Raw genomic sequence first — 24,250 nt, 5'->3', positions numbered from 1 at the left:
GCTATTGGCAGGTTTTAAGCTAAACTTATACTCTCGCTAAGTGCCATAACTTAGATAATGTTGGACTGTCATTATGGTGAGTTAAATAGGGGTACCTATAATGGCCATCCCGGAAAAGATTTATTTCCTAAGGACGAAATGATACATCTGGAACTGAGCTATTATATAATGTTTATAATATAGACACTTCAGAGACTCAGGAAGACTTCGGGTTGGGATTCGTGTAGGTCTAGCTTGTGAATAGAGTTCGTTCTAATACTACTCTCTCCCCGGTCACCCAAACCCATTGTCTTATAGAAACAATTTACATAGACATTCCGGGGATTTCAGTTAGCCCTGTAGGGTGGTTAGCCAAGTTTATCCCGTTGGAAGATCATAAAACACATAGGTATGTAGGTGGGATGACTTACATCCGTCGACATCCTCTTCGACAACGCGCGGCTTGGTACACTTCATCGCTTCCTCCGAGGACTGTGTCTTTAACTGATTGCAGACGGCGCCATTACATCGGGAATCCATGGCACGTTGGAGCGAATCATCTTTCCAACCGAAGACGTAGTCTCCGTGCTGCGAATATCCATCCCTACACGTTTGTTATTAGAATAATTTACCCGACGGGAGTGCTTCTGAAGACTAACTTGTCATTTGTGCTCCATACGAATGGCTGCGAGCCATCCTCAGGCCATATGCTCTTGTCGTTAAAGGGTCGGGTCTGTGACGCATACGATGTCAGCAATAGATCTTACACGGCATCCCTGATAGGGTTGAACCGAGCGCATAACTCAGCCACTCCAATATCGAGTGAGACTCTCCAGCTGAAGCACGAGTCTTGACGGCATATTAGAAGATATATTGATAACACTTACGTCCCACATGACCTCGAACATCACTTGGGGTATCTTAATGGGGTGACTTTCAGGGCAAGTACCAGATGCGCCAACACCCACATCACCAGATCCCGGGCTGGGATAGGCAACATGGCTCTTGTGGTCCGGGCTATCCAGGTTCTTCCCATCCCAACAGGTTGGGAAGGTGATGACTGAACGTATACCACCGTCACAGAACCCCGTGGGTAATTCCTGGCTGTCCGGAGCCCCGCAGTTTACGTTGCTATTGTCTCCTGTCGCCGGCATACAGCGGTGGCACACCTTGCGTGCCTCACCTGGGGAGCGTAATGCGGCGTCTCCAACAAGCATACGGAAGCCGGGCTTAAAGGCGGTAACCGTTTCCTTCGTGTCAGTCGACGGGATATAATAAATCGTAATGCCGCCGTCGGCTCGGAGGCCTTCACTGACGAATTGAGGAACCCGCTTGTACGTTCCGTTGCGGGCTTTGAAAAACAGAACCGCCGTCCAATAGTTGGAAAAGTCTTCCGAGAAAGTACAGCTGGTGCATGTTGATGACGAGGGCAGGTCGTGCGCTATCGGCTCCATGGTAGCGTTAAAGGAGTTACCTCCGACGATTTGGTGAAGATGGGGCGATGGGATAGAGCCGGGAGAAACTAAAGGATCCAGACGGTCGACAACGAGCTGCGAGCAACTGAAACGCAGCATCTCCAACGTTTGGCCGGAGCCATGCTCAACGAGGAGCGCAAGAGCGAGGGCTTTCCACTGCATCTTGGGCGAAATGGCTGTTACTGTCTATGAGGATCTAAAGCTTGTAGTAGAAAGGTGCTGACCCATTGCGCGATAACCTGGGATATAACTCCTAAATACATGATTCTGCGACTACTTCTTCCATATGCCGCTGCATGCTATCCTGGTTGTTTAATCTTGAATTGCTTCTATATTAATAAATTTAGGCGGTGGCGGATACTACGGTGTTCCACGAATCACATACGACACTCTAATCCCAGGCTCCTCAAAACTCCTATCTTACCAATTACAGCCCATTAATGTCGAGGTTTTCTATAAATTCGTACATGCTGTAAGCAGTTCGGGATGTTCTGCGTGGCTGGCTCGGCAATTCCAAATCAGACTGCATACCCAGATGTCAATGTGCCTGTTAGTGAATTTCCCGTCCCTATGCCCTACTGCATCGTCGAATAGCAATGTTTATAAATATGGAGTATCAGCCCAATGGTATTAGCCAGATCTTCGATGGACGAGTTGACCTCGGTCCTACCCGGAATCATTAAGCTTTCGTGGTATACGAATCTTCGATAGTAGCCGCCCATGTATTTTTACAAGGACTGTCCGGTTACCCGGGTCTTAAGAGGCTCGGTAGTTCCTTGGTTAACTCATGATGCAGTGAGTGAGGTAGTGGTTATTGTGATGCCTCCAATATTTCAATTTACCACCTAACTTATAAGTATTCGAGAGCACTCACAGTTGTAAGAGAGGGGGGCAGCTAGCTATTCACAACTATAGCCCTTTCTTATTACACCCGTGTCAGCTCGTGCTTCGAGGTAACATTGCTCGTATACCCCTGACATTACAGCTCAAAGTCAAAAGCCTGTCCAAGTAATTTTCCTGGAGTATCCACTCATGCCCTAGTTGGTGTTCAGAATGAAGATGTTTTTGTGAAACTGGGGGCGATGTAGTTATCTTTGGATTATTCTGGTCGCTAATCGTGGGAGCTGGTAGTTGCAGTGGCTAGCTGCTTTTCATGGAGGGAAGCAGTATGGCAGCAGCGAGCGCGGCATGGCTCTGATCCGCAACATTATGCCTTGTGCAGAAGTTGCAAAGAAAATGACTGGCACTTTGAAATGATGGAGCCGAATGTGATAGATATAGAGGTGGTGACGAGGTCGCTTTATATAACAAGGAAAACCGCGGGCCAGATTGAAAGCGAATTGACCAGGGGGACAGGTATGTGTTTTCTCCCAGAATCATAGTTGCTTGCCAACCATGCCCCGGGGCAAGAATAGCAGCCCACCATCTAAGTTCCTCCGAGCTAACATCACCAATGTCCACACTTACTACGTTCTGATCAGCTTCCGAGCTTGTCATGCTATCTTTCAGCTGCACTGCTGCTTGTACATACGAGAGAACAAGGTTCCGACATCACTTCGATCCAGCGAGCAGATAGAATATAAGCCCAAGCCAAAGTGAGGACGGCATGATAGTTTTGATGACCACCAATGAACCACGGCGCGAAGCTGAGGTTGTTATTTGATGTCTTGGCGATCGATAATAACACTGGATCTCGTACGATAACATCAATCTGCACCTGCCGCCGGAAATATGGTAGTCCATAGTTGCAGCTCGTCTGTTGCGATCCCCGAATGGAGGACCCGGTGGCATATACTCTGCCATGACTAGCATATTCGGTGTGCTTCAAGTTATTTGAGAAGGAGGGATGTAGGCGAAATAAGTCCGGAAGGGATAGGTAAGAGGTAGGTAAGCTGGGGTCTTTGATGGCACGATGATATAGGCTAGACCATAGTTTGAAGCTCTCTTCGCTGAGCCTCACTGCGTCATCCATAGTTTGTATTGGAGTGGTCATTTTGTTGTTGGTGGTAGCCCGTGGTTTGAATCTGGTCTGTGCTACATGCGCTACCTAGCATTGTCTCTGTGGTATGTCCTTAGGTTTAGAGCACCGATTAAACAAGTTGAATGTATGGACAATGATGTTGTGAATTTATGGTATATGGACAGGGTGGAACTTGTTCAATAACATCTTGTGAAAAGTTGAGGAAAACAACAACTTTGTTGTGCAGAAAAATATGAGTGTCTGGGAACAAGCTATCGATACAGCTACGAATTCTATGTCTTAAATAACAATAGCCCGCCCCATGGATTCTATATAAGCATGCAAGATTTCTATAGAGATATCGAATCATCCAACAAGCACAATCATCTTAACTTCACAACCATAGCCATTACTTTACAACATCTCAAGCGACTTATTCAGTTCAAGAGTATTTCCTATAAAAGATACTAACTTCCTCTTCACACAAACTATACTTCGTTTTCCCATAAACTACATTTCGTTATTTACATCAACAATGGCTGGAGCTATGACACAAGGCAAGGGACTCGCACATCAGGAGCCCACCTCCTTACATGCAAACGGCAGCTGGGGATGTTGTCTATGCGGGAACCGCAGTCCGGTGGAAATATCCGGATGTGCTCTTTGCGGGCATTCAAGATGCCCGGGGTGCAACTAAAAAATTCAAATTCTATTCAAGTACTTTGGTATTTGGAATAGAGGCTAGCTTCGATGATAGGTGAGCAGTTATGTCCACTACTCCCATCAATTAATTTATAGAAAAGGAAAAAAAAATTTAGAAAAGTGATAAAATAGATAATAAAAAAAGGGGGGTTTTATAACACACTTGGCATATTGCATAGCTTAACTAGTGAATGACTTAAAAGGTTACCTTTTCTGTAATTGTTAAGTGCTATATAGAAAAGTATACTTCACCATGACACATTTTGGTTCAAGATGAGAACTTATTATAGGTCTTCTAAAGGAAGTTAAATAGGACCTATAAAATTCTCCTTGCTAAGTAGGTACCTAACCAAAGAAAAATATATCTGGATAGTCCCGACAATCGCTTACCCCACTTATTACATGGGTGTTTATCCTGTTCTTTCAAAATGTACTATAATATTTGTCGTTCTTTTTTAATTTGATTTGTGATATGGATCAAATGCCAAGTGGCACACTATACCTTCAAGTTCGTGGTGAGTTTGTTTCACTGAGCAGCATATACTAAGTTTTGCATAAGTTCAGATGCTAGTATTGAGCTTCCAGATGGGAACATCAATATAAGACGAAATATTCATCGCCAGGAACCATAACAAGTCAACTAAAAGATATACACTTAGTACTTTTCATGACTAATATTGTTACGTAAGCTAATACATTTTTCGTCTTGGGAGTTTAGAAAATCCCTGACGAAGATGACCGAAGACCGCCGTTGATGCATTTTCCAAGCATCGCCGCCCTTGTGGAAATCCTCATGACTTTTGTTGTCCCTTGGTATTACATGCAGCGTGAAAGAATAGCACCTTTGACCTTACGCCGTCATAACGGTCGATTAGAAATTCAGATCAGTGATCCATAAGGCTTATCCCATGATCATCCCTTTCATTCCTGCGAGATCACCCTCCTTCGCAGCGATTTCGAAGTAACCATAGATGATCCTATAAGCAAATTAGTAAAGAAAATATACGAATATGTAAGCGACACTTACGTGACGGCAAGAAGAGTGCCGGTTCCGGAGCCAAGAGCTCCCATAAGATCACTGGCGACGGAGAGCGCACCAATGCAAGCGCCACCAAAAGCAGCAGCGGTAGGGATGATGCGCTTTAGCTCCTTGTACATGCTCTGATCACGGTGACCAGCCATAACGAGTCCTTGGTCCTTCAACTGCTTGGCAACATCGCGAGGGCTGGAACCGGAGACCTCAATCCAGGTCTTCGAGAAGATAGCACAGGCGCTAAGCATGTATGTTATGTATACAGCGGTGTGGATAGGGTCAAGGACGGCGTCGCGGAAGTTGAGCGGAGGAGACATGTAGTAAACGAGACCGGAGATCGCAGAAAGCTGAGCAGATCCTTCCTTCGCTTCCCAGACACCAAACATGCGGACGAGGAGGTTCTCGGAGAAGCGGGAGTAGAGCATTTGGCTGATGAGGAAGATGTTGGAGGAAAGGGCGGATTGCAACATGATGGGCATGTTGGAGGTGTAGAATAGACGAACGGGGTAAGAACCACGTGCACCTCGCTGGCGAGAAGACTTGACGGGGATCTCGACACGGAAGCCTTGGAGGTAGATGACGGCGGCGAAGACGGCCAGAGTAGCCAGAAGGTTCATGATGTTGGGGAGGTTCTGGCGGTAGAAAGCCTCCTGCAGAGCACGCTGCTTGTTGGGCCACGTCATTAACAAGTGGAACAGGGCAATGACAGCACCCTCAAATTCAGGACCACGACCGGTGTTGATGGAGGTGGGAGAGAAAGCCTTCCACATGATCGACTCGCAGATGTTGGTAGCGATAAACAGAGAGATACCGCTGCCAAGGCCATAACCTTTCTGTAGGAGCTCATCGAGGAGGATGACAATCATACCAGCGATGACAAGTTGAAGAATCAACAGGAAGACGATACCGGCGCCCAGATCAGAAGGAGGGCCATAGAGACCGGTGAAGACGTAGACGGTTGCAGTGCCGGCGGAGAGGATGAAGGCAAAAAGCTTCTGGGCAGTTTGGTAGAGCTCGCGATCGGACTTGAGGTCAAGGTTGACGTCAATCATGTGGGTACCAGCGAGGAGCTGGAAGACCATGCCGGAGGAGATAATTGGCGTAATACCCAATTCCATCAGTGTTCCTCGATTACTCGCCATCATCATTCGCAGCCAGTATAGAGGATCGGAGGTATCGGACGACACGATACCATAAAGGGGCATTTGGCTCATGACCAAGAAGATCAGCAGCGTCAGACCTGTCCACATCAACTTTTGGTTGAAGGGAACCTTGGTCTCGGGCTGCTGAACCTCGGGCAGGAATGCCACGAAGGGCTTAACGAGATCAAGAAACCGCACTGATGAAGACGAAGTTAGCTATTAGCTATTTGGAAGAGTCAATGGCAGCGATTGAGTCGCGTCGCAAGGTTCACAGGCTATGGGAGGGAGCTAGGATGATGATGATACAGAGACGAGTGAATATGATATACTTACAGCTACTCATCGTGATATAGGTTAGAGAATATAGATAAAATAAAGGAGAAGGTAGAAAGGAAAGTAAATGCAGTGAGCGACAAAGGCCCTCTTATTAGTGTAGAGGTTGTCGCGATGTTTTCTCTCGAGGTAACGAGGTAAAGGAGAGGAAGGATTCAAGTCGACAGGTAAAGATCTGGCATCAAAAAATTCCCCAAATTGAACTATGTGTCCATTATGCGATAGGTGGAGCCAACCTGCACCGCTGGCAGCACGTGATCCCCTGCACCTTAGCTTCAAATCTTGTTAACGTGATACCCGGGCTGCCGGGGGAACCTTAAAACAGACTGGACCCTTGAACTTTCATCTAAATTGGAAGGAGCATGGATTCCTAGAGAACGTTGAGCATGTATTCCGTAGGTACTTAGGTACTCTGATTAGATACGCTCAATATATGTGGGGCAATTCGATAAAGCCACACTTTTTGAAATAAATGTGGCTATGATGTCTAAGTGTATGTCAAAGTCAGCAATTATTTGCTATAATTATTCGCTCTAGAACAAAACGAAATATATTATTGGAAGTTATCTATCGATGGCTCAAATTATTCCCGATGCCTATACTAATAGTCCATGATACCCTCAGCACGAAAACTCACCCATTTCCTTAGCAGAAATGTGCGGAGAATGGCTACGACATTTCCAAAGGAGCCTCTTGTGGCTATTCTGGGCACAACTGGTACGGGGAAATCAGATGTAGGTTTCTCCGTCGTCCACCACTCCTTTAGGTGCTTGTCAAAACTAATATTAACTATAGCTTGCGGTAGACTTGGCACTTAAGTTCAACGGCGAAGTCATTAATGCCGATGCTATGCAGATGTATAAGGGTCTGCCAATTATCACAAACCAACTCACGCCAGAGGACCAAAAAGGTGTCCCACACCATTTACTGGGAACCGTTGACCCTAATGAGCCGACTTGGAATGTCGAAGTCTTCGCACGCGAGGCAACTAGGATTATTAATGAGGTCCGGCGTAGAGGCAAGCTTCCTATCGTAGTAGGCGGCACGCACTATTATATTCACGCCCTACTATTCGAAGATAGCTTAATTAGCATGAAAGGCGCCAACGATGATATCCTGAAGCATCGACCCCAAGAAGAAAACATAACACAATTTCCAATCTTGGATGGGCCCACCGATGTCATGTTTAAACGCCTTCGAGAGGTAGACCCAGACACGGCAGATCGGTGGCACCCCGAGGATCGACGTAAGATCAGGCGTTCCCTCGAAATATTTCTAACTACGGGAAGACGGGCATCGGATATTTACACTGAGCAGAAGCAAACAAAGGCATTATCCATCCAAACGAGACGTCCTTGGCAGTCGTTAATGTTTTGGGTATACACCGAGCCCGAGGGGCTGAAAGAACGTCTGAACAAGAGAGTGGATAAGATGTACAAAAATGGATTGATGGATGAGGTGAAGCTTTTGCACGAAAGCCGACGAGTGCGGTCCGAGCAAGGCGAAACCGTAGATCTCACACGTGGAGTATGGCAATCCATAGGATACAAGCAGATGGAGTCCTTCCTCGAGGCTGAACGAAATGAGACGAGCTTGAATGAGGCAGATCAACTAAAATTAGCTGGATTGGAAGATATAAAAACCGCGACGAGACAATACGCAAAATATCAATTACGATGGATTCGACATAAAACCATCCCCGCATTGAAAGATTACGAGGCGATGGATTTTCTGTTTCTATTAGACAGCTCTAACGCCGATAATTTCTCAGCCAGTGTTATTGAACCAGCTTCGAGAATATGCCTGCAGTTCTTAAATGGACATGCTTTAGCCAAACCAATCGAGGTGTCAACCACAGCACGCGAAGTCTTGACGGCTTACGACGACGATAATTCGCCACCAAAAACAGCATTTAAAGTCAAGACCTGCGATCTCTGTAATGTCTCTCTTCAGTCGGAAGATCAGTGGCAAAAGCATATTAAGGGGCGAAGACACTATCGTGCTGTTCGGAGTAAGAAGTGGACTGCGCTCATTCCCCTTGTAGCAGAGAAGCAAGATTGAATATATCCATACGGATTAGTTACTCGTTCCTATGGCAAGAATGAATTTAAAAGTCGCCGTGTTAAATATGAAAAATAGAAAGATAGTTCATCTACTAGCTAACAGATGATGCTTATGATAGTCTCATACGCCTACGCCTACGAGGTTACTGTAGGAAGTTGTGACTTGTCAGCCGGCTCTTAATAGCTTCTTCTATTGGGTCGTTCATTCCCGGGTGGATCCCGAAACGAGCCTCGGTTAGTTGGTCTGTGCATGGCGACTAAAGATTTAGCTTCTTTTACTTTTCACTCATCTTACTAGAGCCATTCTTCACGAACCCCAAGTGGGCATTCTCCCACTAGCTATGCCTATGCCTCACCTCTAGCCATAGTGATCATACGCTCATGGTCAGTATGTCGCGGCGCTTGCTGAACTCCAAAAGTTTGCAGATATTTTCTCGCGGGTCCAGCTTAAGCCTTGGTCTTCGCCAGGCTTTTGTAAATAGAGTAAACAGGAACTCTATTCTATTAGGCTGTAAACACGAGATTGGATCTCAGTCGACAACTCAAACTCGTGGATGCAGCACCGCGGGGCGAGGCTCTGTTCCGTGGCTTGGGGTCCAATCTTCACCAGGCCGAATTTCGATCGGGCATAAAAGAGGACTAGCAAGCCAGACAGGGAACGGTTACTCATTAGTCCGATTGAGGGACGACGACACATTATACATTGGTAATCCGGGTGAAAAACCGCTAGTCTTGGATCGTCACTGGTTGCGCGACTCCTGTCAGTGCAGCATATGTGTGAACCCAGACTCTGGCCAGAAAAACTTTGGCACTTGCGACATCCCGACCGAACTCTCAATCAAATCAATCAAAACGACTAAGGACGGAGGTCTTAGAGTCGTTTGGGAGAAGGACTTTCTATCATCCGGTAACCATGTGTCCCAGTACACAGCTAATCAGCTTGATTCCTCGCAACCCGAATATGAGTTACCCGGAATAACATTATGGGACAAGGATATATTCCAACGGGACCGTCTCACTATTGATTATAACGACTGGATAGCAGGTGAGCATGGGTTTTTCTCCGGGTTACATCGACTTCATACCCACGGACTAATCTTCATACGCAACGTACCATCATCCGAGGAGTCGGTAATATCTATTGCCAATAAGATTGGAAACCTGCAAGAAACATTCTATGGAAGGACTTGGGATGTACGCTCTAAGCCGAACGCAGAAAACGTAGCGTATACAAACGCCTTTCTCGGACTACATCAAGACCTGCTGTACATGCAAGATACGCCTCGTCTGCAACTCCTACACTGTCTGGAGAACACATGCGAGGGCGGCGAGTCTATGTTTAGCGACGGTATCAGAGCCTCCCATTTAATGGATCTTGGGCCACGCTCGCTCTTTGAATATCTGCTCAACAAAAAGATCCGGTATCAGTACAAGAAGCACGGGCACTATTACCAACTATCGCGACCCGTCATCAGCAAATTAAGCAAATTCCAGCACCTAGTAGCCTGGTCCCCGCCGTTCCAATCCAGTATCCAACGCGTAGCCAAGTCCGCAAGTGGTAGCCAAAATCATCGCGAATGGCTAGAGGCCGCAACCATATTTCGACAGCTCCTAGAAGACAGGCAATGGATGTACCAATACAAGATGCAGCCTGGAGAGTGCGTTATATTCGATAACCTCCGCGTCCTGCACGGTCGGAGGCAGTTTGATGCTGGGTCCGGAAGCAGGTGGTTGAAAGGGGCGTATATTGCAGATGACGTGTTCAGAAGCAAACTAATCACCTCGAGTAAGGAACTATTAGAGTTGGATCAAGGAAATCAGCTCGCCTTGTTATATCAGGTTTCTAGTTTCAACCTCAAGTACAAAATCTGGGACGGGTGTGAGACAATGAACCGGATGTCGCAGATTGGAGTTGACGTGAATGAGAGGAGCTATACCGAACCGAACGGTGCTACGATTTCGTACTATTAGATACGAATATGACCACGTCAAATACCCAGGAAGAGCTGCGAGGATTACCCAGCATCAAGTTATCAACGCTGAATATAGCTTATTACATCTGCTCTTGTCCTCAATAAACTATAGGTACCTATAACCTTACTCGCTGAATTTTAACAAGATAAACTACCCCTGAACTTCCTTTTTCTGCGCTTGATACTAGCTATTCTACACGATTGATGGCTACTTGCGTAAAAGTCGACGCCTCTAATCCATTCAATCAAGCTCATTGTTCCCTATATATCATCCATCGATATTGCTAATAAGGAACAAGTAGAAAATTCAACGCACCCCGAGCACGTTGCGGATGAACTGCCGCATCCCCTCGGTTAGCACACTCAAGTGATGGTTCAGAAACAGCTTGCATAACAACGCCCTTTCCTCGTCGGTCTTGTCGACCATAGGCAGGCCCATGGTTTCTTCTAATACGACCTACGCTTCTTCGAGCTCTTCTTGTTCTTCCTCCAGTAAACCCATAGTTACGAGGCCTTTGGATTTTGGCTTTGGCTTCGGCTTCTTCGTAAGAGATAGTGAGGCATTGTTTGAGACCTCCGGCAACGGCGCTTGTTGTTTTAGCTCTTGCTCGGGTTCTTGATCCGGTATTTCTAGCTTTTCATTTGATTTCAGTCCCTTTTCCTTCAATTCATCGTCTCTAGAATAGTTCGTGGCGCCCGAAGGTGGGCTGCTCGGGGGCGAGATTCGAATGATCATATAGTCACCCATGGACTCTACTGAAGAACTATCGGACATGATGAGTAGTAGAGTTCGAAATAAGAAGATGGATAACTGGAGGCTCTGGCAAGGTTTGCGTAATAAGATGCAATGGATATTAGAAAATTCGTGAGTTCAGCGCGCTGCAAATGGTTAGATGCCGAGTTGATATATTGGGTAAATATGTAAAGGTGCAGATAGTATACGCTAGAGCTTGTGGTATGTCTAATATTGCCTACAGCACTCACTTTTACCTTTCATCACAAGTATGGCTCCTTCCTACTACTTACAAAATCAGTTGAGAATCCTGTCATGCCCTTGCTCTTCCACTGTAAGGTTAACGGCTTCCGTTTCAAACGCTACACAATATCATAATATCACACTCTAAGTAGATGTATATAGATAAAGAAAACCCCAAAGCCACCTACCTAACTGGAGGTGTTTAAGAAAAGAAAGTTAGGTATGGGTGCATTGTACATCGCAAGTTCTGCGGTCATCAATACGATGTCCCAATATTACTACCTATACTCTATACCCTCACGACATTTATCACATTTAGAGAATCGGTACCTCTTCACACAACAAGCGGTTGATACATAGTTCAAAATATATTGGTATCATTTGGTACGTAATAAGACGAATATGGAAACTGCACAAGTCTGGGGAAGCTCTACTTTATTATAGCTTAGTTAGACTTTCGAATAAGGAACTCTGCTTAAAATTTTTTTTATTTAAGACATATCTTCGACATGACACGGGAAACTTATTGGCTGCAATAAAGATGTCCAGTATACCCCAGCGGCAAAGAACGATCGCAAGCCAAAGTTAGCTTAATAAAAAAACAAATCAAAAAAGGGGGAAGTTACACCGGTACAGCTGCCCATGAAGCAGCTCAATATTCACAATATGTCGCGTAGACCGTATAACTTCGATAGCGTGAAACTACAGCGACAATATTTAGCCTTGTATAACTAAACCACTTACTTATAATTTCATATCCATTAATGCGATATGGCTCATATAATAATTATATTAATACATCTTAATAGGGGCTAACTATGTAAAATTGCGGTCAAAATAGCGATCGCGTGGATAACATGAATCAAGTTCAACTTAACTGAGACAATTCTTCTAGAGATTCTAATGCGTAAAGGGGTATGGTGTTTCAAGCTTCCGCTTCAACAACCTATCTCTCTCTCTCTAACGCGATCTGGTCATACTCTAACTCCAGATACTGCTTTTCCGCAAGAAAGAGTTCTTGCAATTTATACATCTCGCCCAGTGCCCCCCTCAAACATCTCCTTTTCTCGGGGTGTGGTTCCTGGGCTATTCTCTCTATCATCTCTTTCGTTTGCACCCCCAGGTCATGTAGTTTACAGTTTATTTTCCGAATTTCCCTTTGGATTTTGTTCTGACCAGCGGTAGGCATTTTGGCAAAGGGGATACTAAGGGCGCAAGGTGAGGAATGTGGGTTAGGAAAGGGTGTGTGTTTATAGTTGGGAATCACGAGATGTGGTAAGGCTTTTCTAGGTGGGAAAAATCAGGGGGCTGTAGTATGGGTTTGCGCTGTAAAACGAAATTATCAACACCAGGGGCGGCGGAAGATGTTTATTAAATAGGCAAGCTATATGCGCCTAGATTCAGTACTGATTATATTCACACTTGGAAATCATACAAGACTTTGTTAGTAAACTATCACTATTGCGTAGCTCTTGGTCTTTGGTACTTTGGGTATGTAATGGTATTGTTAAGGTTCTAGATGGGACAACTAGGACAAAGGATACTTGCAGAATATATTAGGTAGTTACGGGCTTACGTCGTTGTGTTAGAGTTCCATACGGAACAATGAAGTTGTTTCCGTGATTTCTTGATGATGATCATTGCGAATTCGTTAACGTTTGCTGGACATCCTAGTTATCTATCTGCCTAGATATCCAGGTAGCTTACACCTAATCGCCCGAAACGAATCTATTGCATGTAAGATGAGTAGAATAACAGAGTAGAGCTTCTAATGCGTAAAGATCTGTGGTGTCTCGGACTCCCACTTTATTCACGTCTTCTTCTCTGTTCTGTTATTTCATCATACTCGATCTTTAGCCTGCGCTTCTCCTCGGTGTGCCTTCTTTGCAATTCTTGGACATCGTTCAAGAATTGCCTCCAACTTGTCCGTGTGTCGTGGTCCAGTTCATGAGTTAGAACCTCTTGTGCCTCAATCTCATCCCTCTCTAGGTCACGTAGCTCGTGTCTCAGTTCACGCAGCCGCTTCTTGATTTCTTTCTGGCGAGCAGTAGGCATTTTTGAAATGGAGATATGGTGCAAGGCGGAAAACGTTGGTCTGAGATAAAACCTCTGGAGTGTTGATAATTTGGTTAGTTGAGCTGGAACGTTGAGTCCACGGATGTCAAGTCCTTAAGGCTGATTGGTTTGGGATCTAAAAACCTCTTGCGCCGTGCAAGTAGCTGGGGCGTCTATCTATGTGTAGTTGTATATGGCTAGTAGATTCCAAATTGCGGTCAGGGTCGCCTGGTTGGGATGGATTTAGGGGCTGTTGCATTAATTTATAACGCAGTATCAAATTATTGACCTCCAGGAGAGCGATAGATGCCAGTTAAATGTGATAGGCCATATGCCTCATCATTCAAAATTACGTACGTTCACACTCGTAAAATTTATTAATATTTAGGTAGTCAGTAAAAGAATCTTATTGTTCAGATCCTACATATCACTTCTTGTTAAGGCACTGTTACATATACCGTGAATCACTAATTTGATTGGGACGATGCTAGTTAGGAGATCTTTGTCGATTAGGAAAGTACATGTGGAGTCCTTGTCTCTTCCAAGGAGTTAGGGAGCACCGTCATATCACATAGCATGGGAAAATAACAGTCGGACACACAGAGTAAGTCTTGGATTATTGGGGTTGGAGGTGTTTAGTAACCTATTAACTAGGTAGTTAGATATTTCATTCTCAAGTTTTATGTATTTATAGCATTGAGTAATGATATAACTACCAAATGCGTCTACTACATATTGTAAGCTGTTGATTAGGGGCCACGCCGTTGGTATGTTATGATGTGAGTAACTACCTCTTGAATTAGCTTGTTACTTCTACATGTTATTTAATATGGTAGTTAAGTGCCATGATGAACCTCTTAGGCTCTTCAAAAAGGTGAGACATTCAGCCTCATGATAGTTTCCTCATTATTTTCCAAATGTCGTAAGATGTCCTAACAAACAATATTATGATACTTCCAAGATGATCTGTTACTTCAATATCGAGTTTGTGGGGTGAATATGAGATTAGGTAACACGGTACGTATCTCCTGAGATCCACAATATTGAAAGCAGGAAGTTGCACGGCCACATCTGGAACCCCTCCAACAGGTACCTAGGTACATACCTAGGTAACGGTGTACATAGCTGCCACAGCTGGAAAGCTACGATATGTACCTAAGGCACGGCAGGTACAACCCCACCATCCGCGGCTTCCTCATTTATCATTTACCATCTATCGTTCAACATCCGTCCCTCGTCAACAATCACCGATATTTCTTCTTTTTCCGTAACCTTTCTTCGCCTATCTTCTTGTTCAGCACATGGGTTTCTTTTTAGCAGCATGACTGTGACTTTGGAGAGTTGGTGATTCCATTTCCTTTTACTTCTATCTCTACGACATTACTTAGGACGCCTCGCCTATCCTAGGCAGCCAGGTACCTGATGTTTCCTATTAACGCATGCCCATTGTTAGCTTGGTAGGTATAGATGTTGACTTTGCCTAGGAAGACCTTAGTTCAATATTACTCGGTCTCGGCGCCCGCCCTAAGATTCGTTAGATTCGTTAGATACCGAACCCACCTCTACTGTTACGAGGTAATCCTAACCGCTGCGACGTAATCAGATTCACGAGGCAAGTAATCAACTTAAGAAACACTACTTTTGTATCATCCCGCCCCTTCTTAATATCAAATACTTACTGTACACCTTAGGCCTGCCATCTTGATCACGTATATATTCCCACCCTAAATTCCGAGACCCAGCTCGCGACAGCCCCTCCGGCCTGTACATCGCCATGGCAGTCAACAATCCAAGCTCACAAACCATCGCTGGGCTCTTGCTCAAACTGGCCGACCCAGATCCTGACTTCCGTTTTATGTCGTTAAATGACCTTCATCAAATGCTTACTAAACAGAAGGTCGATTTTCTAACTCACGATTATAATACTTCATCACGTATCGTCGACAATATCATAAGGACCTTGGACGACCAAAACGGGGAGGTGCAGAACCTGGCGGTTAAATGGTATGTGTAAATCACGAATTATGGGCGACCTGGAAGTTGGTACTAACGACCTTGTAGCATCGGCCCATTGGTTACCAAAATCCCCCTCTCGGTTCTTTCTCCCACGTTGGATAAGCTCAGTGCGGTGGAGATAAAAAACTCAGTGGATAACTCGATACCCTCCCTCGCTCTACGTAGCGCTATCTCGTCACTCCAGAAACCAGTTCGAGGAGTCACACCCTCTCGAGAGGTGATCGAGACGTACAATATAGTTAGCCGAGTCCTTATTCCACGTATTCTCGGCTATCCTATATCCTCCAACGCGCCCAGGCAAGCGGCTAGCGAACCTCGCGGAATACTAGACAAAAATAGAGACCCTACTGTAGAGTCTGTCGACGTACTTATCGAGGTAGTCAGATGCTTCGGTCCCCTATTGCAGCCGCTAGAGGTCGAAAAGCTGCAAGATGTCGTCGTGCAGGTCCTAGAAAGGGCATCCACACCTTCTCCCGTGAAGAAACGAGCAGTTGTTGCGCTTGCCATTCTTGCGCCTTACCTTACATCTGATGTCCTCGATGGGTTTGTTACGAAGATCCAGAAAGCCTTGAAGCAGCCCAAACTTAGTCCAGTCATGCGCCGCCTCTATATTTCTATAATGGGATCTCTTGCTCGGTCGATTCCATATAAGTTCGGCGAGTACTTACCTCAGCTCATCGAATTTGTCTTATCACCCCTAAGCCAGGAAGAGTTACAGAGCCAACTCGATGCTCTTAGCGAAGGCAATGATCAACTTCATCCTGAGTTCAACGAAGTCCGGGAGGCGGCTTTGGTTGCGCTCGAGTCATTCTTGGCGTCATGTGGTCTGCAAATGAGGGATTATACTGATGAAGTCATCGCAGCATGTCTTCGGTATTCGAAGTTTGACCCCAACTATGCGGTTGACGAAGATGAAGATATGGACGAGGAAGATGATGCCGAAGATGATGACGATGATGATGTTGACGATGAATTTGATGACGACGCCGGGTTTGATGACGACGACGATGCAAGTTGGAAGGTCCGCAGATGCGCCGCAAAGGCCCTTTATACCTTGATCTCTACGCGAAGCACCGATCTTCTTGAGAAGGGAACCTTATATAATGAAATTGCCCCTCCGCTGGTCAAGCGATTTGACGAGCGGGAAGAAAGTGTGCGTCTCGAGATAATTGGGACTGTGGCACTTTTAATTCGAAAGACGGGCGAAGGTGTGATCCAATCTATCTCAACCGATGAGGAGCTCCTACATTCCCTTGTGGGGAACCGAAAGCGTCGAAGACAGAGTAGCGGCGGTATCACATACACCAACAAGGCTCCCTATCTTGGAGCCACTGGTCTTACCTCCCCTACTCGCGAATCAGTTCCGCCGACCGGGCCACGCGCCGACCTTAAGAAACTTACGCCTCAGATTGTCAAGTCGGCAACCAAGCTGCTTAAAGGGAAACAAATAGCCACGAAGCAGGCGATAATCAATTTGCTAGATGATTTAATCGCGGTGCAGAACGGTGGCTTGGCCGACTATTTTGACCAGGTTATGCAACCCATTATCGACGTTACCAGAGGAATGACAGGCAGTACCGGTTCAACGTCGACCGCATTGTCGGGTGCCGCGTCGGCTACTGCTACTACATTGCGCGTGGCTGTCCTTCGCTTTACAAGTGATATAGCAAAGACTCATTCATCAAACTTATTTCAGCGCTACCTTGAAAGTATTGTTGCGGGGGTGGTTTCTGCAGTCCGTGACAGATTCTATAAAATTTCTAGCGAGGCCATTAGGACAGCCGAAGAGCTGGTTAAGGCCATAACGCCGCCTCGTGCAAGACTCAGGACCGACAAGTACAAGCCTGAGCTGCACAAACTATACGAGATCATATTAGATCGTGCTTCTGCGAATGATGCCGACACTGAGGTGCGCCAAAAGGCCATCCAAGCACTTGGGACATTAATCTCGAGAACTTCGTCCCCGGATGGAATCGCTCTTATTCCTAGCGATAAGCGTCAGGCTGCTTTGAACTTGCTTCTGGATCGTCTACGGAACGAAACGACACGTCTACACGCCGTACGAGCAATTGACAACGTAGCGGCACATTCCCTACCGCCTATTGACCTCGACCCCAGTTGGATCGAACAGGTTGCATTGGAGCTTTGTGGCCAACTTCGAAAGTCAAATCGCGCTCTCCGAGCTGCGAGCATTCAAGCTCTACAGCACCTGGTTCTTTCCCCGGCAGCTAGTGACAAGATCCAAGTGGACACGGCCAATGAGATCGTGACGGCTATATTGCCTGTCATTTCTACTAATGATAACTATCTCTTGAGCCCCGCTCTACTCGTCGTTGCTCATCTTCAACGAGTACATCCGCAGTTGATCTCGTCGCCTACTTTCATCAAGCCCCTTTGCGAACTTCTTAAGAAGAATATCGCCGGCGTAGCGCTAGAGTCCTTCGTGACTCTTGTGACGAGCGTTGGTGAAACGGGTATAGGAAACCCGTTAATGCGTGGCGTCCTAGAAGTTGGTGTGGCGGGCGATCCCGCGGTCGTGGGTAAAGTTGCGGGTGCTTTGTTTGTCGCGAGCGGCGGGCAGGTCGATGTTAGCGTCGAGGGTTTTATCGACGAGCTCAATAAGTCAAGCAGCAAAACGCCACCCGACACTGCCAGGCAAAGTCTTGCATTGGCGATATTGGGAGAGATTGGATTGCGGCTCGGAGCCAAGTCTGGCCTCCAACCGAATATCTTCTTACAGCAATTCCACAACGAGCCAGACAAAGTCTCGGTATCCGCCGCGGTTGCTCTTGGGCGTGCGGGCGCAGGGAATGTGTCAGTATTTCTACCAACTATTCTTGACGCAATCAAGCAGCCTGGCGGCCAACAGTACCTCCTTCTCCAATCCATCAGAGAGATCCTCCACCAGGCCATTGCATCGTCAACAAATATCAGCTCGTATGAGAGCGAAATTTGGCGTCTACTTTTCTCGGCATCTCAACTTGACGATAATAAGGCGATATGCGCAGAGTGCATCGGGCGATTGGCTATTATGGAGCCTAAGACCTATATCCCGAAACTACAGGTATGTCTCAATACACTTGCCCTTGAATAATTACTAACTTTCGAAGGAACTTCTCGGAGACCCTTCGCCGGCCTTTAGAGGTGTAGCTGTACAAGCGCTTCGATACACACTCCCAGATAGCGACGAGTCGTTCGATCTAATGTTAAAGACGGTGCTATTCGATATGCTCTTGACCGTTCTAAAGGATAAAGACATGGAGATCCGCCGCCTAGGCATGACAGCTTTAAATTCAGCAGCACACAACAAACCGGACTTGATCTTGCCTCATCTGGGTGAATTAATACCCTATGTCATACAAGAGTCTGTCATCAAACCGGAACTCATCCGCGAAGTTCAGATGGGACCATTCAAACATCAGGTGGATGACGGATTAGAGGTTCGCAAGGTAAGTAGTTGCAGTCTGGTCCGTCTTTCCTAGAGTGAAGTTACTAATCATTTCATCTAGAGCGCATACGAGACTCTCTATGCCCTCATGGAGACGGCGTTTTCACGCGTCAGTTCTCTCGAATTCTACGATCGCATCATCGCCGGCCTTAACGATGAAAATGACATCCGGTCCCTCTGTAATCTCATGCTGAGCAAGTTGATCGTGATTGATCCCGAAGAGACGACTCGGCGCTTGGATACGATCGCCGAGTGCTACAGGAAGACGCTATCGACCAAACTTAGGGACGGCGCGGTGAAGCAGGAGGTAGAGAAGCAAGAGGAGGCCATCAAAAGCGTGCTACGCGTCACCCTCCTGCTGGTCGAGAAAACCAAGACTACTCTACCTAGTATAAGTGGTGGGCCAGGTGGCTCGGTAGGACAAGCTCAGGCGTCCCAGGCAGTACAAAACCCCGTGTGGCAACAGTATTGGGAATGGGTCAATAAGGACTTTGAACGGCAACTTAAGTCGCTGCGGGAAGAGAATAAAGAGATAGCTGCATAAGGGGAAGTTCGGGACACTTAAGAAAATATGTAGCTATCGCACCTACGACGCCTAGACTACGTACCTATGTATCCGGTGGCTATCGCTATACCTGTTAGACGAAGAAGGGCTGATTGCTTGTCTTTAGTACGTAGTATGTAGCTGACTACTGGTTTATGATAATTCAAGTGCGTACCTAGGAAGGTGAGTTATTCTATGATAGTAGATGGCCATTATAGTCAAGATGAAAGATACCTTAATTCATCACGTTGATTTCGGATGTTTCTAGTAAAGGTTGCATTACATAAAAGCGATAAAAGGGCAAAAAGAGCTATGGCCAAGCAGTCAAGCTACCCCCAGTTCGGACTGGCAGTGGGCAATTGGGGGTACGTACTTGCGTTCTAATGACGTAAAGGAACGGTACTGTTTAGTGGAGAAGGCCCCATACGAGCTCCGGTCATGGACGCAGTGAGCTGCAAAAAGCTGCTAAGAATGGATGACATGGATGACATGGATGACTTCGAAGAATCGAAGAAGGAATCACCAAGCCGCCGGGAGCAATTGGCACGGGGAAAGCGAGAAGATTCTAAAATATATATCATGTACGGAATAGCTATTTAAGTTTTACAACTTTAGTATTTTTCAATTTAACCAGGTAATTATTTCTCAAAGCTGAACTATAGTAACATCTATCTTCCCCGTCTTTATTTTTTTTTTGTATTCCTTTCGGCAAGCACAAGGTCTTGCGGAATTCCTCGGCTGACTGAACCGTAAGGGCTAAAGAGACATACCCATACCCGACTTACATAAGAAACAAACTTTCTTTAGAATTCTCTAGCTCTAGATCGAGTTTTTCCATAATTTCTGCTTCGCTGCGCTACGTACCTGTAATTTCACTTCACTCTCCTGTGCCATTGAGACGCAATCCGAGGAAAACACGTAGACAATGTCGACATCTCGCGTCTTTACTTCTTCTCTGCGCACCGTCGCTAGACGAGCTGCTGTATCTACGCCGGCTCGGCGGCAGTCCGCACTGCGCTCGGCTGCGAGGAGAGGATACTCGTCTAGTGGTCATGCCGGAAGCGCGGGCGCGGAAAAGTCGAGTGATCTGCCTTGGTGAGTAGTTTTCTGCTTTTCTAGGTCAATTGAGTAATTTTGAGAAGGTGAAAATTAATATTGTACGAGCAATTGCATATGAAGAACTGCCGGGGAAACAGAAGCAAAAGTGTCTCTACGTTGAGGTGACTAACGTCTACCACCCACAGGCTCATCGGCTCCGTCGTCTTCACCATCCCAGCCTTAGCATGGCTTCTCTCCTCCAGACCCTCCAAAAAGACCTCCGAGCACACTCACGGCAGCGCCCCAGCCCCCCACAAGGAAAAAGCACCTGACGTAGAATCCGGCGAGGACTCCTCTTCTTCCTCCACATCCTCCACTCCCGCCTCCACGCCGCCCTCATCCGACGCCGGATCCGAATCTGAATCCGACAGCGACGAAAACCCTCCCACAAACCAACTCCCCGAAGACGGCAACCCCGAAGCCGCACACGGCAGCAGCCAGACCGGCCGCCAAGTCCCGCCTACCAGCGCGGATAACAGCGACATGGCGACGAACTACGAGGAGAAGAAGGGCGCGCAGGAGGACTACAAAGAGATGATCCGGCAAAAGGACACGCGCGCCGCGACGAGCTCGTCCGACGTCCCTTCCAAGAAGGCCGATGCCGAGCACCCCCGCGAAGACCCGCAGAAGGGCGAGGGGGAGGGCGTGCAGAAGGGTGGGCCGGCTTAAGATTCTCCCATGTAATAAAACGATTCTGGGGTACATGTCCCTTAGTGGAGGCTTCTATGGGGGGGTCTATATTTTGTAGTTTATAGAGAACAGGGAAGGGATGGGGAATGGCGGTATGTATTCACGAAGGGTGGGTCCTGTTCTAGCATACAAGTGTAGATAGGGGAGAGCATTCTTCCCCGTGTAATTCTATATAACACTGCCCATGGGCCAGAGAAAATGTGATAGAAGTGCGATGAGGCTGATTAAATAAAAACTCCCCTTGCTATGATAGTGTAACTCGCCCCTGCGTATCAAGCTTTCTCCGTAGAGGAGTAAGCGATAGGATGTAGTTCTTAGAAGAAAACAGCTAAGGTATATATGCAAAGCAACATTCACAAAGTCGAACCACGGCACCGGACACGAAGTACTTGCTTTTCATCAGTCTTGATTTCTCTTCTTCTGCTTACATACTACCCCTACCATCGATCGTAGTGGTAGTTCCAACATCGTCGTTCTCCTTTCTTCTTTTCCTCCTCGGCATTGCATTGTTGCCGTATACCGTACAGCGATGATGTGCAAAGATGGGCAAGTAGGCAGGGTGGGTGTGAAGCCCAAAACCAACATCGTGCGGGACAACAACGTCAACTTGCGTTGCGCACCAAACGACTAGTGATTAAAATCATATATGGCCTCCAAACCCCCTCCTCCGGGCCGAAATAAAAACCAAGTGACCGAAAAGACAAATTCAGGATCGACGGTGGGTGTATTTTTTGTTGATTATCCATGCCGAATAAAAAGTGACTGGCAATCTGTCGTCCGGTGATCCTGCTTGGCAAATGCCCTCTCCGAGTCGAGATTGCCCATGTACTCCCTAATGCGAAACTATGTTGTAAACCCTGGTGCAAATAGAGTCCGCCTAGCGACGGTTCATACAAAGGAAATTTATCTAGATGTGTGTTCTTAACGATTCGGCGTTATTATGTCAGCTCATCAAAGGAATGCTGTCAAGGTAAAGCATCAAATGTTCTAAGGCTGAAGGGCTTGGCCGTCAGGTGTCGAGAACATGCTTCGGCCATGTGGTAAAGCTACAGGATTTATAGGTCCAGAACTGGCTGGAGCTCGTATTGTCGTAAAGGCCGTTGAATATCGTAAAATGTAAAGGGGTGGCGGGAATCGGAAGCACGCAATTATAAGTGCTAGATCAACATGGAGGCCCTCTTCCAATAGACACTACAAAGGGTAGGTTGGGCCCAAGATTAAACCGACTGGTAGAGCAGGAGGGGCTCGCCAACATTTTCGATCTCAGGTATCGTGCACTTGAGATCAAAAGCCTTTGATAAGACGATCTTAAAGATCTGAGGATAAATAGTCAGCATGGCTTCATCTAAAATACCAGCAGATGGCGCATATGCGATGGGACTAACCTTCTGGACGTTAATGCTATGACTAGTACTGCTAAAGATAAGAGCAGCTCGCATCGCCTTGGCGAATCGTTTTGCCTAAATCGGTTGTAAGCTACAGTTCCTTATTCCCATGTCCCATGCAAGCTTACCTGGTTCGAGATCTCCTCCTGGTCCTCCCTGGGGAAGTTAACGAAGTGGTCATATTTCGTCCCTACCAAAATAGGAATCGCCGTCTTGTTGAAGCCTCGTCCCTGGCGATACCACTCCTTGATACTATTAAGCGTACTCTTGCGCGTCAAGTCGAACATGAAAAGTATGGCAACGGCATCGTTGCAAACTAGGGGAAGCATGTTGACAAACTCTCTCTGGCCGCCTAGATCCCATATGCTGAACGTAATCTCGGTATTTCGTATGCTGATCGTCTTCTCCATGAAGTTGACACCCAATGTCTGAATATAATCCTCGTCCCAGCTACCTTCAACATATTTTACCATTAGAGATGTCTTCCCAATCTGCGCATCTCCCACCATGCCGACCTTAATCACGACATGGTTTCGGGTATTGCGATCCGCACCGTTGCTCTCCCTCGGAGCCTCGCCGGTGTAGTGCCTTTCGCCAGGACCGGATGATGAAGCAGGTCTCGACATGGACTGCGCAGGAGGTTCATATGGATGAGCCTCGAACTGAGCACTGGGGTCGGCTGCGTTTGGGTCGATAGTGTTGGGGTCGATGTCATCAGGGTGCGCGCTGTTGGCTAGTCCTCGGTCGAGAGACTGCGATTGCCGATGATGAGGTTCACGAACGCCTGATTCAGCCGAAATATGCATAGGCCCATCGAAGCCAACAAGGGTATCATCCTGGATATCGTGGACATCATGGAGATCGTGGGGGAGAGGCGCGGCAATGTGATCTTGCTCCATTGTATCTAAGGCGTCGTGGAACTGGGCTCCGGACCCCGCCGAAAGGGTTGACGAATCCAGGTTGGAAGGCGACAGTGGAGATGATGAGGCAGAAATGATAGCCAAACGCTATTCAAACGCAAGGAATGTGGGCGAATCTCGGGACGGATGATGAGAAGGTCTCAGATTAGCCCCGTATCTGACTTCATCGGAGTTGTCTTGGAATGGATAGCGAGGGTTCCGACAAGTAATGAGGAATGTTGGGTACGAGTACTTCAGCGTCTATACGTGTTAGTCCTGATGCGTATCTATATGGAGATGAATTCATCTAACAACCCGTCAAGGTTAGGCTGTCGATCCCAAGATGCAGATGGTATGTAGATATCAAATCTGGTGGGAAAGGGGAAGACGAGGGCCAGAATTTCCCAGAATTTCTCAGAATTTCAGGCGATAGCAACTGACAATTTGGTCGCCAACGGATGAATGCCTAACCTAAGGTT

General features: G+C 46.7%; 7 protein-coding genes across 7 annotated transcripts; 4 read left to right on the top strand and 3 right to left on the bottom strand.

The window, feature by feature from the left end:
* Positions 1 to 59: 59 nt before the first annotated feature.
* F4817DRAFT_342913 (uncharacterized protein) lies at positions 60 to 1,768 on the bottom strand. The gene is made up of 4 exons (XM_049303965.1): positions 867 to 1,768; positions 639 to 712; positions 411 to 583; positions 60 to 336 (listed from the first exon to the last, which is right to left on the bottom strand). Exons 1-4 carry the CDS (start codon positions 1,614 to 1,616, stop codon positions 305 to 307), a joined length of 1,029 nt encoding a protein of 342 aa, XP_049157280.1. The 5' UTR covers positions 1,617 to 1,768; the 3' UTR covers positions 60 to 304.
* Positions 1,769 to 4,618: 2,850 nt separating this feature from the next.
* Positions 4,619 to 6,969, bottom strand: F4817DRAFT_342912 (SecY subunit domain-containing protein). Its single transcript, XM_049303964.1, has 3 exons — positions 6,625 to 6,969; positions 5,144 to 6,488; positions 4,619 to 5,093 (listed from the first exon to the last, which is right to left on the bottom strand). Exons 1-3 carry the CDS (start codon positions 6,632 to 6,634, stop codon positions 5,018 to 5,020), a joined length of 1,431 nt encoding a protein of 476 aa, XP_049157279.1. The 5' UTR covers positions 6,635 to 6,969; the 3' UTR covers positions 4,619 to 5,017.
* A 320-nt stretch (positions 6,970 to 7,289) lies between these two features.
* Positions 7,290 to 8,685, top strand: F4817DRAFT_317594 (putative tRNA isopentenyltransferase; the record flags this gene model as incomplete). Its single annotated transcript, XM_049300821.1, has 2 exons — positions 7,290 to 7,358; positions 7,420 to 8,685. The coding sequence occupies 2 exons, from the start codon at positions 7,290 to 7,292 to the stop codon at positions 8,683 to 8,685; spliced, it is 1,335 nt and encodes a 444-aa protein (XP_049157278.1).
* A 392-nt stretch (positions 8,686 to 9,077) lies between these two features.
* F4817DRAFT_317593 (Clavaminate synthase-like protein) lies at positions 9,078 to 10,658 on the top strand (the record flags this gene model as incomplete). The annotated part of the gene is made up of 1 exon (XM_049300820.1): positions 9,078 to 10,658. The coding sequence occupies one exon, from the start codon at positions 9,078 to 9,080 to the stop codon at positions 10,656 to 10,658; it is 1,581 nt and encodes a 526-aa protein (XP_049157277.1).
* A 4,624-nt stretch (positions 10,659 to 15,282) lies between these two features.
* Positions 15,283 to 20,245, top strand: F4817DRAFT_342906 (TIP120-domain-containing protein). Its single transcript, XM_049303963.1, has 4 exons — positions 15,283 to 15,695; positions 15,753 to 18,771; positions 18,818 to 19,156; positions 19,217 to 20,245. Exons 1-4 carry the CDS (start codon positions 15,466 to 15,468, stop codon positions 19,697 to 19,699), a joined length of 4,071 nt encoding a protein of 1,356 aa, XP_049157276.1. The 5' UTR covers positions 15,283 to 15,465; the 3' UTR covers positions 19,700 to 20,245.
* Positions 20,246 to 20,512: 267 nt separating this feature from the next.
* On the top strand, positions 20,513 to 21,676 carry F4817DRAFT_168854 (uncharacterized protein). Its single transcript, XM_049298181.1, has 2 exons — positions 20,513 to 20,794; positions 20,944 to 21,676. Exons 1-2 carry the CDS (start codon positions 20,625 to 20,627, stop codon positions 21,464 to 21,466), a joined length of 693 nt encoding a protein of 230 aa, XP_049157275.1. The 5' UTR covers positions 20,513 to 20,624; the 3' UTR covers positions 21,467 to 21,676.
* Positions 21,677 to 22,388: 712 nt separating this feature from the next.
* F4817DRAFT_168871 (small GTPase) lies at positions 22,389 to 24,002 on the bottom strand. The gene is made up of 3 exons (XM_049298182.1): positions 23,001 to 24,002; positions 22,873 to 22,947; positions 22,389 to 22,803 (listed from the first exon to the last, which is right to left on the bottom strand). The coding sequence occupies exons 1-3, from the start codon at positions 23,769 to 23,771 to the stop codon at positions 22,705 to 22,707; spliced, it is 945 nt and encodes a 314-aa protein (XP_049157274.1). The 5' UTR covers positions 23,772 to 24,002; the 3' UTR covers positions 22,389 to 22,704.
* Between the last annotated feature and the right edge of the window lie 248 nt (positions 24,003 to 24,250).

Source organism: Daldinia loculata (assembly GCF_022478755.1).
Source record: "Daldinia loculata strain CBS 113971 unplaced genomic scaffold F4817scaffold_38, whole genome shotgun sequence".
Taxonomy (NCBI): Eukaryota; Fungi; Ascomycota; class Sordariomycetes; order Xylariales; family Hypoxylaceae; genus Daldinia; species Daldinia loculata.
Note: the sequence above shows the minus strand (reverse complement) of the source record. Positions and strands in the feature narration are given on the sequence as shown.